Source organism: Berghia stephanieae, chromosome 2 (assembly GCF_034508935.2).
Source record: "Berghia stephanieae isolate SIO BIC M18660-M18661 chromosome 2, UCSD_Bste_1.3, whole genome shotgun sequence".
In the NCBI taxonomy this organism is placed as follows: Eukaryota; Metazoa; Mollusca; class Gastropoda; order Nudibranchia; family Aeolidiidae; genus Berghia; species Berghia stephanieae.
In genome coordinates, this window is record NC_088361.1 from 109,394,275 (window position 1) to 109,414,274 (window position 20,000).

The 20,000-nt window shown below is 33.3% G+C and overlaps 3 protein-coding genes across 4 annotated transcripts in view; all 3 read left to right on the forward strand.

The window, feature by feature from the left end:
* Nucleotides 1–5,723, forward strand: part of LOC144966212 (uncharacterized) — an 89,259-nt gene extending 83,536 nt beyond the window's left edge. The window contains exons 52-59 of one of the 2 annotated variants that reach the window (XM_078902388.1): nucleotides 235–486; nucleotides 824–1,020; nucleotides 1,318–1,379; nucleotides 1,797–1,860; nucleotides 3,034–3,164; nucleotides 4,048–4,144; nucleotides 5,025–5,351; nucleotides 5,689–5,723. In XM_078902388.1, coding sequence (XP_078758514.1) covers nucleotides 235–486; nucleotides 824–1,020; nucleotides 1,318–1,379; nucleotides 1,797–1,860; nucleotides 3,034–3,164; nucleotides 4,048–4,132 — 791 coding nt within the window. In that variant the 3' untranslated portion in view covers nucleotides 4,133–4,144; nucleotides 5,025–5,351; nucleotides 5,689–5,723. Of the gene's footprint in view, nucleotides 1–234; nucleotides 487–823; nucleotides 1,021–1,317; nucleotides 1,380–1,796; nucleotides 1,861–2,178; nucleotides 2,197–3,033; nucleotides 3,165–4,047; nucleotides 4,145–5,024; nucleotides 5,352–5,688 lie in introns of those variants that run through there. The other variant, XM_078902389.1, reaches the window with a different exon arrangement.
* A 771-nt stretch (nucleotides 5,724–6,494) lies between these two features.
* The window catches only part of LOC144964087 (uncharacterized), a 58,703-nt gene continuing 45,197 nt past the window's right edge, over nucleotides 6,495–20,000 (forward strand). Inside the window, exons 1-12 of the mRNA XM_078898028.1 lie at nucleotides 6,495–6,516; nucleotides 6,904–6,948; nucleotides 7,286–7,303; nucleotides 8,114–8,244; nucleotides 9,213–9,309; nucleotides 10,190–10,516; nucleotides 10,854–11,050; nucleotides 11,405–11,468; nucleotides 16,836–16,880; nucleotides 17,217–17,234; nucleotides 18,055–18,185; nucleotides 19,143–19,239. Of these exons, the coding sequence (XP_078754154.1) occupies nucleotides 6,495–6,516; nucleotides 6,904–6,948; nucleotides 7,286–7,303; nucleotides 8,114–8,244; nucleotides 9,213–9,309; nucleotides 10,190–10,516; nucleotides 10,854–11,050; nucleotides 11,405–11,468; nucleotides 16,836–16,880; nucleotides 17,217–17,234; nucleotides 18,055–18,185; nucleotides 19,143–19,239 (1,192 nt within the window). The remainder of the gene's footprint in view (nucleotides 6,517–6,903; nucleotides 6,949–7,285; nucleotides 7,304–8,113; nucleotides 8,245–9,212; nucleotides 9,310–10,189; nucleotides 10,517–10,853; nucleotides 11,051–11,404; nucleotides 11,469–16,835; nucleotides 16,881–17,216; nucleotides 17,235–18,054; nucleotides 18,186–19,142; nucleotides 19,240–20,000) is intronic.
* LOC144966664 (uncharacterized) lies at nucleotides 11,829–15,999 on the forward strand. The gene is made up of 4 exons (XM_078903421.1): nucleotides 11,829–11,933; nucleotides 14,066–14,162; nucleotides 15,042–15,368; nucleotides 15,706–15,999. The coding sequence occupies exons 1-4, from the start codon at nucleotides 11,829–11,831 to the stop codon at nucleotides 15,960–15,962; spliced, it is 786 nt and encodes a 261-aa protein (XP_078759547.1). The 3' UTR covers nucleotides 15,963–15,999.

Genomic DNA, 20,000 nt, shown 5'->3' on the forward strand with positions numbered 1-20,000 from the left:
ACTACTTCTACTACCACTACTACTACAACTACAAATACTAATACTAAAACTATTACTACTATCACTACAATAACATCATCATCATCATCATCATCATCATCGTGGTCGTCGTCGTCGTCGTCGTCGTCATCATTAAATACAAACTCATGCAAATATGAAGCCCAACTTGACTTTCACTAATAATTAAAACTTTCCATATAAGATAGAATTCACCGGTTGAAACTTCATTTCCAGAAAGTGGAACAACTCCATCAGGAACTACAAGCTCAGCTCCCTCTGGAACTACTAGCTCTGCTCCATCTGGAACCACAAGTTCTGCTCCATCAGGTACTACAAGCTCAGCTCCATCTGGTACTACAAGTTCAGCCCCATCAGGTACTACAAGCTCAGCTCCCTCTGAAACAACCAGCTCTGCTCCATCTGGCACCACAAGCTCTGCTCCATCAGGAACAACTAGCTCTGCTCCCTCTGGAACTACTTCAGCTTGTAAGAAACGGAATCCATTAATTTCGATGTCTCAAACTTGTTACTGGCTTCACTGATAGAATTTAAGAATCGTTTATGTTATATGGTTCATTTCCTATTACACAAGTTGTGTTCCTTTAATTTATTTTCCTCTGTAATTTCGTCGTGAAATGTATCGTTATATTTTGGTACAAATAATTTTGAATTTTATTGCACAATCCTATTTTGAAGCGTTTGTTTAAAAATCTTCCTGAAAGTATTTGTTTATGTGTATTTTGTACTTTATAAAGTCTTAAAGATAGGCAAAGACAGACATCACATCAATGCCTAATAGCTATTTTTTTCTCTCAACATTAAGATGAGTGTCCTGATGGCACAATGGTAGCAGAGGAACTAGATGTAGATGGACTCCCAAGGGCATCTTTGCCGGATGGTCAGAAATTGGTTGAAATTGCTAGTCCAAAGAGTCCGTATGTTGAGTATGTTAAGTTCACTCCCAGTGGATCTGTTGTACCTCCAAAGAAACCTCAAGTGTTGAAAGCTAAGGACCAGGATGTAAGTTGGGTTTTTTTAATGCTAACATATATTTTAAACTTAATAAGATTCAGTATATAAGAAATTGATTTGAGAAACATATTCAGGATGTATAATTATATACTGTAATCATGAAAATTTCGCTTTAGTTTAGTCTTTCCTGTCAAAACCCACTACCTCCCTCTCTCTCTCTCTCTCTCTCTCTCTCTCTCTCTCTCTCTCTCTCTCTCTACATATCTTTGATAGTAACAAGTGGAATCTGTTCTTTAAAATGATAATGGTTTTCATGTGATTTTATCATAATCCGTTTCATTGCAGGAACCTAACAGCTCAAACCTACAGCAGAGGATACAGTTATTACTTTATCAGAAAAGCAACAGGTACATTAAGATATTTATATACTTAGACATGTTACGATTATTATCGCAATATTTATTCCAAAGCAGACAAATAATACATAATCATAATTGAATCAGAATATATACTTCGTAATTCATAATCATAAAAATAACAAAAACTATGATGATTGAATGATATTATGATGATGATGATGATGATGATGATGGTGTGGGGATTATGTTAGAATCCATCATCATGTCATGAATATTGAGAGTAGTTAATTAACAAACATCATCACACATAAAATGATGAAGATCATATAAATCCATCCTACCCTTTATGCAAGGCAACTAAAATGTTTAACATGTACTCTGGGTTTTGTATTTATAAACAGAATAATGTATGATGTGCTCGTATTACATAAGTCCCAATTTTCTTATCTCTTTTCATGTTTTCAGAACAACCCGGAGCCACTACACCTGTTTATGCAACAACAGGACCTGGTTAGTTTCCAATAATGTTGCTAAACGTTTTTACGAGATAAAACTGAAAATGAGAGTCAGAATCTGACAAAATCAATGTGGTGTACTTAATATAAAATGCAAATATAATTCTTAGTTTCGTCCTTAAATCACGTTCGGATGCAAAACCAGATTCTGCCCATTTTCATTAATGTTAAAATACTGCGGTGTATAAATTGTTTGTTACTGTTATGATTTTAAAAACACATGAAATATTGAATATAGATAAATTTCAAGCAAAAAAAAATTAATGATTAACTAATGATTAACTAATCATATTTTCTCCTTCATTACTTTATTATTGCTGCTGCAAATTCAGGACAACCAGCTAATATTGGTATGTTTGTTCATTTGTTTTACTCTTGATACTTTGTTTAAAAAATCATAGTTTAGAGATAATGGACATGCATTAGATCCTCAAATTAAATCTAGGATACTTTGTTACCTTCAATATGTAAGTTTATATAAACACTTTTCTTCGTTTTTAGTAGTATAATAAGATTATATATTTAACGAGTCATAATTTGTGACTACGGAGATACAGAGAAAGAGAGAGAGGGAGAGAAATAGAGAGAGAGAGAGAGAGAGAGAGAGAGAGAGAGAGAGAGAGAGAGAGAGAGAGAGAGAACGAGAGGGAAAGAGAGGTTGAAAACGCTGAGGAAAGATATTTATGTTATATATATATATATATATATATATAATATATATATATATATATATATATATATATATATATATATATATATATATGAATATGAGTGCGTGTGTGTGTGAGTGTGTCTCTGTTATTGTGCTAAACAAAAAATTATGCAATTATCATCCTCATCATTTCTTTTTTAACCCTGGATCAGGCCACAGACAGTTTCCATCCTTCTCTATCCTGAGCTAACTTTTTTTTATCTCGTTCCATGTCTTCTCACCTTTCTGTATATAAGCTCCTTTAATTCTTTTCCCTGTTCCTCGTGGCCTTCCTCTTGATCTGCTGCCATGAGGGTTCCAGTTCAATACTGTCTTTGTTATATTGGAGTCATTCTTTCTAAGGGTGTATCCAATCCACCTCCGTCCTCTTCTTCCTATTTTCTCTCCCACTGGTTTCTGCTGTGTTCTTTTCCATTCTTCTTCAGTTTTGATTCTATCCATCATCAATTATACATTGCCTGAATTGTTTTCACAGAGAAAGAGGGAACGCGCTTTACGATCAAATCAGATGATGTTGTATACGAAATCTTCAAAGTGGAAAATCCAGACACAACTAAAACGTACAAATTCCCCAATGATGACAATTTCGGGACATATAGTCCAGAGGTAAGCAATAAATCTGCTGATAAATGGAAACTATGTATAAAAATGGGGTTATATAAACTTTAAAAAATAATATGTTTAATTATGTTTTCTATATCCGCGCGCACATACAAAAGCGCACACACACACATACACAGTTCTATATGTATATATATATATATATATATATATATATATATATATATATATATATAATATATATATATATATATATATAATATAAATCTATATACAAATATAAGGTCAATCACGGTTTTTTCCGAGGGAATTGATTTTATGTCCTCTATTTCGTCTGTCGATATTTAAGCGTTGTGTGCTTTTTCTTTGAGAGTTCGATGTTGTTTACTTATTTTCATCCTTACTTTTGCTAAGATTGTCATAATTTGTTGGGCGGTGATTTTGTTGTTATGTAGTGAGATGTTGTTGACATTTCCATCACATCACACACCAACATGTATAGACACAAACATACACAAACACACACACATATAATGAGAACACATTACATTATGTCACTACATAACAGCACTAATCACCGCCAAACCATTGACATACTTAGCGTAAATAAGACGTAAATAAATAAACTACATCGAACTCTCGAAAGAAATAGCATAATACAGATAAATGTCGATTGACGAAATGAAGGACATAGAAACAATTGTATTGGGAAAAAAACCAGAGTGGCCTTATATATTTTTATGTGCTCTAACAAATATTATCGAGCACTCTCGAACCCACAAGTACCCACCAACACTCATATGTGTATATATATATATATATATGTGTGTGTGTGTGTGTGTGTGTGTGTGTGTGTAGCTCAGTCTTAACCAAAACGTGTTACCCTGTTTAACACTTTCATGAAAATTGTCTTTTCATACCTATCTAGGATGTCTCTCCAGAAACAGAATATCCAATCGGTAACAATGGACCAGTGTATGCAGTGGTTCCAGAAGGTTTTAATCCCGTTGTAAAAGAATGCCAGAGTAAGCTTACTTCCATTTGTTCCACATTTTGTCAATTTGAAAAAAATAATTAACGTGTTTGTAAACCTATTCATACCTATATGAGACATGAGCAGAACAGATTGGAAAAGTTTTGAAGCCTGTAGCCAAAGATCATATATGATGCAAGTCTGAAATGTTAACACAGTCAAACCCATTTATTGACATTTATGTACTCTAATTTTCTAGAAAAAATGTTGAAAATTATTTTGATTGTTTTAATAAACACGCCACATGTTTGCAAGATGGAAGATTTGGGACTTAAGTCACAAATTTTGATGTCATCTGTAAATCTCTCATTTTGCTTTATTACTATGAGAGCCTTTTCCCCCCGGTGATTCAATTGGGTTCCTAATGTCTTGAATCGTGATTCATTTTGAATTGACTCTTTTAACTCTTCTACTGTGTAAAATGTTGTACAACTCTAAGAGACCATATTGAACATCATTGACCAAGGGATCTCTTCCATTGAATTCAAATCATGTCTCATTGGAGGCCATTAATCTTTAAAAATAAATCAAATGTTATTTTTATTTTGCATTGAAAATTGTGTGCCATCGTTTGGAGAAATTGTATTTCCAAACTCAATCTTGATGGGTCATTTGTTTTTAAACAAATCAAGGCTCTTTCTACACTAGTACACCACACTGCTAACAGCAATACGCAAGTTTGAAAAGCTTTCGATATTGTGACTTTTATACGACTTTGATAAAACTGGCATAGTTTGTTAACCAAACGAGCATTTTAATAACAAGTACTAGCTTTTATTTTAAGAAGAGAGGGTAAATAAAATATATAAAGAGAATTGCTATCCATGAGTTGGAAAGGAAAGAAATAAATCTACTTTACTTCCACTTTTCAGAACCTACAACAACCGGACCGTCTGGCACCACAAGTTCTGCTCCATCAGGAACAACTAGTTCAGCTCCTTCTGAAACAACCTCATCTGCTCCATCAGGAACTACAAGCTCAGCTCCTTCTGGTACTACAAGCTCTGCTCCATCTGGTACTACAAGTTCTGCTCCATCAGGTACTACAAGCTCAGCTCCATCTGGTACTACAAGTTCAGCCCCATCAGGTACTACAAGCTCAGCTCCCTCTGAAACAACCAGCTCTGCTCCATCTGGCACCACAAGCTCTGCTCCATCAGGAACAACTAGCTCTGCTCCCTCTGGAACTACTTCAGCTTGTAAGAAACGGAATCCATTAATTTCGATGTCTCAAACTTGTTACTGGCTTCACTGATAGAATTTAAGAATCGTTTATGTTATATGGTTCAATTCCTATTACACAAGTTGTGTTCCTTTAAGTTATTTTCCTCTGTAATTTCGTCGTGAAATGTATCGTTATATTTTGGTACAAATAATTTTGATTTTTATTGCACAATCCTATTTTGAAGTGTTTGTTTTAAAATCTTCCTGAAAGTATTTGTTTATGTGTATTTTGCACTTTATAAAGTCTTAAAGATAGGCAAAGACAGACATCACATCAATGCCTAATAGCTATTTTTTTCTCTCAACATTAAGATGAGTGTCCTGATGGCACAATGGTAGCAGAGGAACTAGATGTAGATGGACTCCCAAGGGCATCTTTGCCGGATGGTCAGAAATTGGTTGAAATTGCTAGTCCAAAGAGTCCGTATGTTGAGTATGTTAAGTTCACTCCCAGTGGATCTGTTGTACCTCCAAAGAAACCTCAAGTGTTGAAAGCTAAGGACCAGGATGTAAGTTGGGTTTTTTTAATGCTAACATATATTTTTAACTTAATAAGATTCAGTATATAAGAAATTGATTTGAGAAACATATTCAGGATGTATAATTATATACAGTAATCATGAAAAGTTCGCTTTAGTTTAATCTTTCCTGTCAAAACCTACTACCTCTTTCTCTCTCTCTCTCTCTCTCTCTCTCTCTCTCTCTCTCTCTCTCTCTCTCTCTCTCTCTCTCTCTCTCTCTCTCTCTCTCTCTCTCTCTCTCTCTCTCTCTCCATCTTTGAAGTAACAGTGATTGTTCTTAAATGATAATGTTTCTGTGGTTTATCATATCCTTTCATGCAGGAACCCAACCTCAACCTACAGCGTGTACAGTTATTCTTTCAGAAGCAATGTACATAAGATATTAACTAGACATGTTACGATATTATCGCAATATTATTCCAAACACAAAATGATAATGTTATTCATGTGGAATCATTTATTATCATAATCCTTTACAATTGCAGGAAACTACATAATCGACTATCAAATACATGCAGATGATAATACAGTTTATTTATCTATTATTTACAGCAAAAGACAACAGTAACAATTAAGAATATTTATCATACTTAGATCATGTATAACATTTTATACGCAAGTGTATTTATACCAAATGGACTATATGTCTATAATAAGTCCAATCACTACTTATTGGTATATCAGAAAATACTCGTAATCATAATCATAAAAATAACAAAAACTATAATGATGATGATATGTAGTATATGATGATATGAAGATGATGAATGATAGATGTGTGGATTATGTTAGAATCCATCATCATGTCATGAATATTGAGAGTAGTTAATACACAAACATCATCACACATAAAATGATGAAGATCATATAAATCCATCCTACCCTTTATGCAAGGCAACTAAAATGTTTAACATGTACTCTCGGGTTTTGTATTTATAGACAGAATAATGTATGATGTGCTCGTATTACATAAGTCCCAATTTTCTTATCTCTTTTCATTTTTCAGAACAACCCGGAGCCACTACACCTGTTTATGCAACAACAGGACCTGGTTAGTTTCCAATAATGTTGCTAAACGTTTTTACGAGATAAAACTGAAAATGAGAGTCAGAATCTGACAAAATCAATGTGGTGTACTTAATATAAAATGAAAATATAATTCTTAGTTTCGTCCTTAAATCACGTTCGGATGCAAAACCAGATTCTGCCCATTTTCATTAATGTTAAAATACTGCGGTGTATAAATTGTTTGTTACTGTTATGATTTTAAAAACACATGAAATATTGAATATAGATAAATTTCAAGCAAAAAAAAATTAATGATTAACTAATGATTAACTAATCATATTTTCTCCTTCATATCTTTATTATTGCTGCTGCAACTTCAGGACAACCAGCTAATATTGGTATGTTTGTTCATTTGTTTTACTCTTGATACTTTGTTTAAAAAATCATAGTTTAGAGATAATGGACATGCATTAGATCCTCAAATTAAATCTAGGATACTTTGTTACCTTCAATATGTAAGTTTATATAAACACTTTTCTTCGTTTTTAGTAGTATAATAAGATTATATATTTAACGAGTCATAATTTGTGACTACGGAGATACAGAGAAAGAGAGAGAGGGAGAGAAATAGAGAGAGAGAGAGAGAGAGAGAGAGAGAGCGAGAACGAGAGGGAAAGAGAGAGGTTGAAAACGCTGAGGAAAGATATTTATGTATATATATATATATATATATATATATATATATATATATATATAATATATATATATATATATAATATATATGAATATGAGTGCGTGTGTGTGTGAGTGTGTCTCTGTTATTGTGCTAAACAAAAAATTATGCAATTATCATCCTCATCATTTCTTTTTTAACCCTGGATCAGGCCACAGACAGTTTCCATCCTTCTCTATCCTGAGCTAACTTTTTTTTTATCTCGTTCCATGTCTTCTCACCTTTCTGTATATAAGCTCCTTTAATTCTTTTCCCTGTTCCTCGTGGCCTTCCTCTTGACCTGCTGCCATGAGGGTTCCAGTTCAATACTGTCTTTGTTATATTGGAGTCATTCTTTCTAAGGGTGTATCCAATCCACCTCCGTCCTCTTCTTCCTATTTTCTCTCCCACTGGTTTCTGCTGTGTTCTTTTCCATTCTTCTTCAGTTTTGATTCTATCCATCATCAATTATACATTGCCTGAATTGTTTTCACAGAGAAAGAGGGAACGCGCTTTACGATCAAATCAGATGATGTTGTATACGAAATCTTCAAAGTGGAAAATCCAGACACAACTAAAACGTACAAATTCCCCAATGATGACAATTTCGGGGCATATAGTCCAGAGGTAAGCAATAAATCTGCTGATAAATGGAAACTATGTATAAAAATGGGGTTATATAAACTTTAAAAAATAATATGTTTAATTATGTTTTCTATATCCGCGCGCACATACAAAAGCGCACACACACACATACACAGTTCTATATGTATATATATATATATATATAAAAAACAGATATAATACAATATATATATATATTATATATATATATATATATATATAATATAATATATATATATATATAATATATATATATATATATAATATATATATCAAATATATATATCTATATATGAATCTATTACATATAAGTCAATCACGGTTTTTCCCGAGGAATTGATTCTATGTCCTCTATTCGTCTGTCGATATTTAAGCGTTGTGTGCTTTTTCTTTGAAAGTTCGATGTTGTTACTTATTTTCATCCTTACTTTGCTAAGATTGTCATAATTTGTTGGGCGGTGATTTTGTTGTTATGTAGTGAGATGTTGTTGACATTTCCATCACATCACACACCAACATGTATAGACACAAACATACACAAACACACACACATATAATTAGAACACATTACATTATGCCACTAAATAACAACACTAATCACCGCCAAACCATTGACATACTTAGCGTAAATAAGACGTAAATAAATAAACTACATCGAACTCTCGAAAGAAATAGCATAATACAGATAAATGTCGATTGACGAAATGAAGGACATAGAAACAATTGTATTGGGAAAAAAACCCGAGTGGCCTTATATATTTTTATGTGCTCTAACAAATATTATCGAGCACTCTCGAACCCACAAGTACCCACCAACACTCATATGTGTATATATATATATATATATATATATATGTGTGTGTGTGTGTGTGTGTGTGTGTGTGTGTGTGTGTGTGTGTAGCTCAGTCTTAACCAAAACGTGTTACCCTGTTTAACACTTTCATGAAAATTGTCTTTTCATACCTATCTAGGATGTCTCTCCAGAAACAGAATATCCAATCGGTAACAATGGACCAGTGTATGCAGTGGTTCCAGAAGGTTTTAATCCCGTTGTAAAAGAATGCCAGAGTAAGCTTACTTCCATTTGTTCCACATTTTGTCAATTTGAAAAAAATAATTAACGTGTTTGTAAACCTATTCATACCTATATGAGACATGAGCAGAACAGATTGGAAAAGTTTTGAAGCCTGTAGCCAAAGATCATATATGATGCAAGTCTGAAATGTTAACACAGTCAAACCCATTTATTGACATTTATGTACTCTAATTTTCTAGAAAAAATGTTGAAAATTATTTTGATTGTTTTAATAAACACGCCACATGTTTGCAAGATGGAAGATTTGGGACTTAAGTCACAAATTTTGATGTCATCTGTAAATCTCTCATTTTGCTTTATTACTATGAGAGCCTTTTCCCCCGGTGATTCAATTGGGTTCCTAATGTCTTGAATCGTGATTCATTTTGAATTGACTCTTTTAACTCTTCTACTGTGTAAAATGTTGTACAACTCTAAGAGACCATATTGAACATCATTGACCAAGGGATCTCTTCCATTGAATTCAAATCATGTCTCATTGGAGGCCATTAATCTTTAAAAATAAATCAAATGTTATTTTTATTTTGCATTGAAAATTGTGTGCCATCGTTTGGAGAAATTGTATTTCCAAACTCAATCTTGATGGGTCATTTGTTTTTAAACAAATCAAGGCTCTTTCTACACTAGTCACACCACACTGCTAACAGCAATACGCAAGTTTGAAAAGCTTTCGATATTGTGACTTTTATACGACTTTGATAAAACTGGCATAGTTTGTTAACCAAACGAGCATTTTAATAACAAGTATTAGCTTTTATTTTAAGAAGAGAGGGTAAATAAAATATATAAAGAGAATTGCTATCCATGAGTTGGAAAGGAAAGAAATAAATCTACTTTACTTCCACTTTTCAGAACCTACAACAACCGGACCGTCTGGCACCACAAGTTCTGCTCCATCAGGAACAACTAGTTCAGCTCCTTCTGAAACAACCTCATCTGCTCCATCAGGAACTACAAGCTCAGCTCCTTCTGGTACTACAAGCTCTGCTCCATCTGGTACTACAAGTTCTGCTCCATCAGGTACTACAAGCTCAGCTCCATCTGGTACTACAAGTTCAGCCCCATCAGGTACTACAAGCTCAGCTCCCTCTGAAACAACCAGCTCTGCTCCATCTGGCACCACAAGCTCTGCTCCATCAGGAACAACTAGCTCTGCTCCCTCTGGAACTACTTCAGCTTGTAAGAAACGGAATCCATTAATTTCGATGTCTCAAACTTGTTACTGGCTTCACTGATAGAATTTAAGAATCGTTTATGTTATATGGTTCAATTCCTATTACACAAGTTGTGTTCCTTTAAGTTATTTTCCTCTGTAATTTCGTCGTGAAATGTATCGTTATATTTTGGTACAAATAATTTTGATTTTTATTGCACAATCCTATTTTGAAGTGTTTGTTTTAAAATCTTCCTGAAAGTATTTGTTTATGTGTATTTTGCACTTTATAAAGTCTTAAAGATAGGCAAAGACAGACATCACATCAATGCCTAATAGCTATTTTTTTCTCTCAACATTAAGATGAGTGTCCTGATGGCACAATGGTAGCAGAGGAACTAGATGTAGATGGACTCCCAAGGGCATCTTTGCCGGATGGTCAGAAATTGGTTGAAATTGCTAGTCCAAAGAGTCCGTATGTTGAGTATGTTAAGTTCACTCCCAGTGGATCTGTTGTACCTCCAAAGAAACCTCAAGTGTTGAAAGCTAAGGACCAGGATGTAAGTTGGGTTTTTTTAATGCTAACATATATTTTTAACTTAATAAGATTCAGTATATAAGAAATTGATTTGAGAAACATATTCGGATGTATAATTATATACAGTAATCATGAAAAGTTCGCTTTAGTTTAATCTTTCCTGTCAAAACCTACTACCTCTTTCTCTCTCTCTCTCTCTCTCTCTCCTCTCTCTCTCTCTCTCTCTCTTCTCTCTCTCTCTCTCTCTCTCTCTCTCTCTCTCTCTCTCTCTCTCTCTCTCTCTCTCTTACATATCTTTGATAGTAACAAGTGGAATTTGTTCTTTAAAATGATAATGGTTTTCATGTGGATTTTATCATAATCCGTTTCATTGCAGGAACCTAACAGCTACAAACCTACAGCAGATGATACAGTTATTTACTTTATCAGAAAAGCAACAGGTACATTAAGAATATTTATATACTTAGACATGTTACGATTATTATCGCAATATTTATTCCAAAGCAGACAAATAATAATAATCATAATTGGAATCAGAATAATACTCGTAATCATAATCATAAAAATAACAAAAACTATAATGATGATGATGATGATGATGATGATGATGATGATGATGATGATGATGGTGTGGATTATGTTAGAATCCATCATCATGTCATGAATATTGAGAGTAGTTAATACACAAACATCATCACACATAAAATGATGAAGATCATATAAATCCATCCTACCCTTTATGCAAGGCAACTAAAATGTTTAACATGTACTCTCGGGTTTTGTATTTATAAGACAGAATAATGTATGATGTGCTCGTATTACATAAGTCCCAATTTTCTTATCTCTTTTCATGTTTTCAGAACAACCCGGAGCCACTACACCTGTTTATGCAACAACAGGACCTGGTTAGTTTCCAATAATGTTGCTAAACGTTTTTACGAGATAAAACTGAAAATGAGAGTCAGAATCTGACAAAATCAATGTGGTGTACTTAATATAAAATGAAAATATAATTCTTAGTTTCGTCCTTAAATCACGTTCGGATGCAAAACCAGATTCTGCCCATTTTCATTAATGTTAAAATACTGCGGTGTATAAATTGTTTGTTACTGTTATGATTTTAAAAACACATGAAATATTGAATATAGATAAATTTCAAGCAAAAAAAAATTAATGATTAACTAATGATTAACTAATCATATTTTCTCCTTCATATCTTTATTATTGCTGCTGCAACTTCAGGACAACCAGCTAATATTGGTATGTTTGTTCATTTGTTTTACTCTTGATACTTTGTTTAAAAAATCATAGTTTAGAGATAATGGACATGCATTAGATCCTCAAATTAAATCTAGGATACTTTGTTACCTTCAATATGTAAGTTTATATAAACACTTTTCTTCGTTTTTAGTAGTATAATAAGATTATATATTTAACGAGTCATAATTTGTGACTACGGAGATACAGAGAAAGAGAGAGAGGGAGAGAAATAGAGAGAGAGAGAGAGAGAGAGAGAGAGAGAGAGAGAGAGAGAGAGCGAGAACGAGAGGGAAAGAGAGAGGTTGAAAACGCTGAGGAAAGATATTTATCTATATATATATATATATATATATATATATATATATATATATATATATATATATAATATATATGAATATGAGTGCGTGTGTGTGTGAGTGTGTCTCTGTTATTGTGCTAAACAAAAAATTATGCAATTATCATCCTCATCATTTCTTTTTTAACCCTGGATCAGGCCACAGACAGTTTCCATCCTTCTCTATCCTGAGCTAACTTTTTTTTTATCTCGTTCCATGTCTTCTCACCTTTCTGTATTACTCCTTATTCTTTCCCGTTCCTCGGGCTTCCCTTGACCTGCCATGGGGTTCAGTCAATACTGTCTTTGTTATATTGGATCATTCTTTCTAAGTGTATCCAATCCACCTCGTCCTCTTCTTCTATTCTGCTCCTTTGGTTTCTGCTGGTTCTTCATCTTCTTCAGTTTGATTCTATCCATCATCAATTATACATTGCTGATTGTTCCACAGAGAAGGGAACGCGCTTTACGATCAATCAGTATGTTGTATACAAACTTCAAGTGGAAATTCCAGTACTAACTTAAAACGTACAAATTCCCCAATGATATTGACATTTCGGCATATATCAGGAAGCATAAATCTTTGATAAATGGAACTATGTATAAAATGGTTTATAAACTTTAAAAAATTATGTTTAATTATGGTTTTCTATATCCGCGCCACTCAAAAGCGCACACCACACATACACAGTCTTATGTTATTTATATATTATATATATTATAATTTATCAGATATAACATATATTATTGAACTATATTAGCTATTATAAATCTGAATACTAATCATGATACACATCTGTTTTTTTTCAAATTTTCCATGTCCATGAAGGTTTGACTATGATTATTCTTCTCGTATGTTCGGTTCATCTTCCTCTGTTGTCACTATTGAACTATGGTATTTAACTTTCTTACTTTGTAAGTTGTGCCGTGAATTTTATATTGCAGGTGTATTTGTTGGGGTTTTTTGTTCATGTAGTGAGATGTTTGTTGACATTTCCATCACATCCACATCCAACTGTTGGACACAACATACACAAACACACACACAACTTAATTGAACATTACATTTGCCATATATAACACCTAATCACGCCAACCATTGACGATACTTAGCGTAAATAAGACGTAATAAATAACACATCGAACTCTCGAAAGAATAGCATAATACAGATAATGTCGATATGACCGAATAAGACATAGAACAATTGTTTGAAAAACCGAGTGGCTTATATTTTTATGTTCTAACAAAATTTATCGAGCACTCCGAACCCACTAGTACCACCCACACTCCATATGTGTATAATAGTATATATATTATCGTAAGTTTGATGTGTGTGTGTGTGGTGTGGTGTGTTATGTTTGCATGTGTTGTGAGTCAGTCTTAACCAAAACGTGTTACCCTGTTATAACACTTCATGAAATTGTCTTTTCATACCTATCTAGGATGTCTCTCCAGAAACAGAATATCCAATCGGTAACAATGGACCAGTGTATGCAGTGGTTCCAGAAGGTTTTAATCCCGTTGTAAAAGAATGCCAGAGTAAGCTTACTTCCATTTGTTCCACATTTTGTCAATTTGAAAAAAATAATTAACGTGTTTGTAAACCTATTCATACCTATATGAGACATGAGCAGAACAGATTGGAAAAGTTTTGAAGCCTGTAGCCAAAGATCATATATGATGCAAGTCTGAAATGTTAACACAGTCAAACCCATTTATTGACATTTATGTACTCTAATTTTCTAGAAAAAATGTTGAAAATTATTTTGATTGTTTTAATAAACACGCCACATGTTTGCAAGATGGAAGATTTGGGACTTAAGTCACAAATTTTGATGTCATCTGTAAATCTCTCATTTTGCTTTATTACTATGAGAGCCTTTTCCCCCGGTGATTCAATTGGGTTCCTAATGTCTTGAATCGTGATTCATTTTGAATTGACTCTTTTAACTCTTCTACTGTGTAAAATGTTGTACAACTCTAAGAGACCATATTGAACATCATTGACCAAGGGATCTCTTCCATTGAATTCAAATCATGTCTCATTGGAGGCCATTAATCTTTAAAAATAAATCAAATGTTATTTTTATTTTGCATTGAAAATTGTGTGCCATCGTTTGGAGAAATTGTATTTCCAAACTCAATCTTGATGGGTCATTTGTTTTTAAACAAATCAAGGCTCTTTCTACACTAGTCACACCACACTGCTAACAGCAATACGCAAGTTTGAAAAGCTTTCGATATTGTGACTTTTATACGACTTTGATAAAACTGGCATAGTTTGTTAACCAAACGAGCATTTTAATAACAAGTATAGCTTTTATTTTAAGAAGAGAGGGTAAATAAAATATATAAAGAGAATTGCTATCCATGAGTTGGAAAGGAAAGAAATAAATCTACTTTACTTCCACTTTTCAGAACCTACAACAACCGGACCGTCTGGCACCACAAGTTCTGCTCCATCAGGAACAACTAGTTCAGCTCCTTCTGAAACAACCTCATCTGCTCCATCAGGAACTACAAGCTCAGCTCCTTCTGGTACTACAAGCTCTGCTCCATCTGGTACTACAAGTTCTGCTCCATCAGGTACTACAAGCTCAGCTCCATCTGGTACTACAAGTTCAGCCCCATCAGGTACTACAAGCTCAGCTCCCTCTGAAACAACCAGCTCTGCTCCATCTGGCACCACAAGCTCTGCTCCATCAGGAACAACTAGCTCTGCTCCCTCTGGAACTACTTCAGCTTGTAAGAAACGGAATCCATTAATTTCGATGTCTCAAACTTGTTACTGGCTTCACTGATAGAATTTAAGAATCGTTTATGTTATATGGTTCAATTCCTATTACACAAGTTGTGTTCCTTTAAGTTATTTTCCTCTGTAATTTCGTCGTGAAATGTATCGTTATATTTTGGTACAAATAATTTTGATTTTTATTGCACAATCCTATTTTGAAGTGTTTGTTTTAAAATCTTCCTGAAAGTATTTGTTTATGTGTATTTTGCACTTTATAAAGTCTTAAAGATAGGCAAAGACAGACATCACATCAATGCCTAATAGCTATTTTTTTCTCTCAACATTAAGATGAGTGTCCTGATGGCACAATGGTAGCAGAGGAACTAGATGTAGATGGACTCCCAAGGGCATCTTTGCCGGATGGTCAGAAATTGGTTGAAATTGCTAGTCCAAAGAGTCCGTATGTTGAGTATGTTAAGTTCACTCCCAGTGGATCTGTTGTACCTCCAAAGAAACCTCAAGTGTTGAAAGCTAAGGACCAGGATGTAAGTTGGGTTTTTTTAATGCTAACATATATTTTTAACTTAATAAGATTCAGTATATAAGAAATTGATTTGAGAAACATATTCAGGATGTATAATTATATACAGTAATCATGAAAAGTTCGCTTTAGTTTAATCTTTCCTGTCAAAACCTACTACCTCTTTCTCTCTCTACTCTCTCTCTCTCTCTCTCTCTCTCTCTCTCTCTCTTCTCTCTCTCTCTCTCTCTCTCTCTCTCTCTCTCTCTCTTCTCCTCTCTCTCTCTTCTATCTCATCTAAATTTTCTGTTATCTCCTTTTTGCACCTCCTCACTCGCATCGTTTCTTCAAAAAACATCTTTGATATTATACAAGATGGAATTTGTTTTTTAAAAAATAGATAATGGTTGTATCATGTGGACTTTTATCATATAAAATCCGTTTTCATTGCAGGAACCTTAACAGCTACAAACTACAGCAGATATGATACAGTTAATTTACTTTATCAAGAAAAGCAACAACGGTTACAGAATTAAGAATATTTTATATACTTAGACATGTTACGATTATTTTTCGCAATATTTATTCCAAAGAGACAAATAATAATAATGCCATATTGGAATCCAGAATAATACTACGTTAATCAAAATCTATAAAAATAACAAAAACTATAATGATGATGATGATGATGATGATGATGATGATGATGATGATGATGATGATGATGGTGTGGATTATGTTAGAATCCATCATCATGTCATGAATATTGAGAGTAGTTAATACACAAACATCATCACACATAAAATGATGAAGATCATATAAATCCATCCTACCCTTTATGCAAGGCAACTAAAATGTTTAACATGTACTCTCGGGTTTTGTATTTATAGACAGAATAATGTATGATGTGCTCGTATTACATAAGTCCCAATTTTCTTATCTCTTTTCATGTTTTCAGAACAACCCGGAGCCACTACACCTGTTTATGCAACAACAGGACCTGGTTAGTTTCCAATAATGTTGCTAAACGTTTTTACGAGATAAAACTGAAAATGAGAGTCAGAATCTGACAAAATCAATGTGGTGTACTTAATATAAAATGAAAATATAATTCTTAGTTTCGTCCTTAAATCACGTTCGGATGCAAAACCAGATTCTGCCCATTTTCATTAATGTTAAAATACTGCGGTGTATAAATTGTTTGTTACTGTTATGATTTTAAAAACACATGAAATATTGAATATAGATAAATTTCAAGCAAAAAAAATTAATGATTAACTAATGATTAACTAATCATATTTTCTCCTTCATATCTTTATTATTGCTGCTGCAACTTCAGGACAACCAGCTAATATTGGTATGTTTGTTCATTTGTTTTACTCTTGATACTTTGTTTAAAAAATCATAGTTTAGAGATAATGGACATGCATTAGATCCTCAAATTAAATCTAGGATACTTTGTTACCTTCAATATGTAAGTTTATATAAACACTTTTCTTCGTTTTTAGTAGTATAAAAAGATTATATATATAAAGAGAAATAATTTGTGAAGAGGGAGATACAGAGAAAGAGAGAGAGGGAGAGAAATAGAGAGAGAGAGAGAGAGAGGGGAAGAGAGAGAGAGAGAGAGCGAGAACGAGAGGGAAAGAGAGAGGGTGAAAACGCTGAGGAAAGATATTTATTATTATATATATATATATATATATATATATATATATATATAATATATATATAATAATATATATAATATATGAATATGAGTGCGTGTGTGTGTGAGTGTGTCTCTGTTATTGTGCTAAACAAAAAATTATGCAATTATCATCCTCATCATTTCTTTTTTAACCCTGGATCAGGCCACAGACAGTTTCCATCCTTCTCTATCCTGAGCTAACTTTTTTTTTATCTCGTTCCATGTCTTCTCACCTTTCTGTATATAAGCTCCTTTAATTCTTTTCCCTGTTCCTCGTGGCCTTCCTCTTGATCTGCTGCCATGAGGGTTCCAGTTCAATACTGTCTTTGTTATATTGGAGTCATTCTTTCTAAGGGTGTATCCAATCCACCTCCGTCCTCTTCTTCCTATTTTCTCTCCCACTGGTTTCTGCTGTGTTCTTTTCCATTCTTCTTCAGTTTTGATTCTATCCATCATCAATTATACATTGCCTGAATTGTTTTCACAGAGAAAGAGGGAACGCGCTTTACGATCAAATCAGATGATGTTGTATACGAAATCTTCAAAGTGGAAAATCCAGACACAACTAAAACGTACAAATTCCCCAATGATGACAATTTCGGGACATATAGTCCAGAGGTAAGCAATAAATCTGCTGATAAATGGAAACTATGTATAAAAATGGGGTTATATAAACTTTAAAAAATAATATGTTTAATTATGTTTTCTATATCCGCGCGCACATACAAAAGCGCACACACACACATACACAGTTCTATATAGTATTATATATATATATATTATTACAGATATAAACATATATATATATATATATATATATAATATATATATATATATATATAATATATATATATATATATATATATATATTATATATATAATATATATATATGAATCTATATACAAATATAAGGTCAATCACGGTTTTTCCCGAGGGAATTGATTCTATGTCCTCTATTTCGTCTGTCGATATTTAAGCGTTGTGTGCTTTTTCTTTGAGAGTTCGATGTTGTTTACTTATTTTCATCCTTACTTTTGCTAAGATTGTCATAATTTGTTGGGCGGTGATTTTGTTGTTATGTAGTGAGATGTTGTTGACATTTCCATCACATCACACACCAACATGTATAGACACAAACATACACAAACACACACACATATAATTAGAACACATTACATTATGCCACTAAATAACAACACTAATCACCGCCAAACCATTGACATACTTAGCGTAAATAAGACGTAAATAAATAAACTACATCGAACTCTCGAAAGAAATAGCATAATACAGATAAATGTCGATTGACGAAATGAAGGACATAGAAACAATTGTATTGGGAAAAAAACCCGAGTGGCCTTATATATTTTTATGTGCTCTAACAAATATTATCGAGCACTCTCGAACCCACAAGTACCCACCAACACTCATATGTGTATATATATATATATATATATGTGTGTGTGTGTGGTGTGTGTGTTGTGGTGTGTGTGTGTGGTGTGTGTAGCTCAGTCTTAACCAAAACGTGTTACCCTGTTTAACACTTTCATGAAAATTGTCTTTTCATACCTATCTAGGATGTCTCTCCAGAAACAGAATATCCAATCGGTAACAATGGACCAGTGTATGCAGTGGTTCCAGAAGGTTTTAATCCCGTTGTAAAAGAATGCCAGAGTAAGCTTACTTCCATTTGTTCCACATTTTGTCAATTTGAAAAAAATAATTAACGTGTTTGTAAACCTATTCATACCTATATGAGACATGAGCAGAACAGATTGGAAAAGTTTTGAAGCCTGTAGCCAAAGATCATATGTGATGCAAGTCTGAAATGTTAACACAGTCAAACCCATTTATTGACATTTATGTACTCTAATTTTCTAGAAAAAATGTTGAAAATTATTTTGATTGTTTTAATAAACACGCCACATGTTTGCAAGATGGAAGATTTGGGACTCAAGTCACAACTTTTGATGTCATCTGTAAATCTCTCATTTTGCTTTATTACTATGAGAGCCTTTTCCCCCGGTGATTCAATTGAGTTCCTAATGTCTTGAATCGTGATTCATTTTGAATTGACTCTTTTAACTCTTCTACTGTGTAAAATGTTGTACAACTCTAAGAGACCATATTGGACATCATTGACCAAGGGATCTCTTCCATTGAATTCAAATCATGTCTCATTGGAGGCCATTAATCTTTAGAAATAAATCAAATGTTATTTCTATTTTGCATTGAAAATAGTGTGCCATCGTTTGGAGAAATTGTATTTCCAAACTCAGTCTTGATGGGTCATTTGTTTTGAAACAAATCAAGGCTCTTTCTACACTAGTCACACCACACTGCTAACAGCAATACGCAAGTTTGAAAAGCTTTCGATATTGTGACTTTTATACGACTTTGATATAACTGATAACCAAACGAGCATTTTAATAACA

Coding starts and splice junctions, on each gene's coding strand:
- LOC144966664 (XM_078903421.1), top strand. CDS start 11,829: ATGTATGATGTGCTCGTATTACATAAGTCCCAATTTTCTTATCTCTTT. Junction 14,163..15,041: donor CGTTGTAAAAGAATGCCAGA/GTAAGCTTACTT, acceptor TCCACTTTTCAG/AACCTACAACAACCGGACCG. Junction 15,369..15,705: donor CTCTGGAACTACTTCAGCTT/GTAAGAAACGGA, acceptor CTCAACATTAAG/ATGAGTGTCCTGATGGCACA.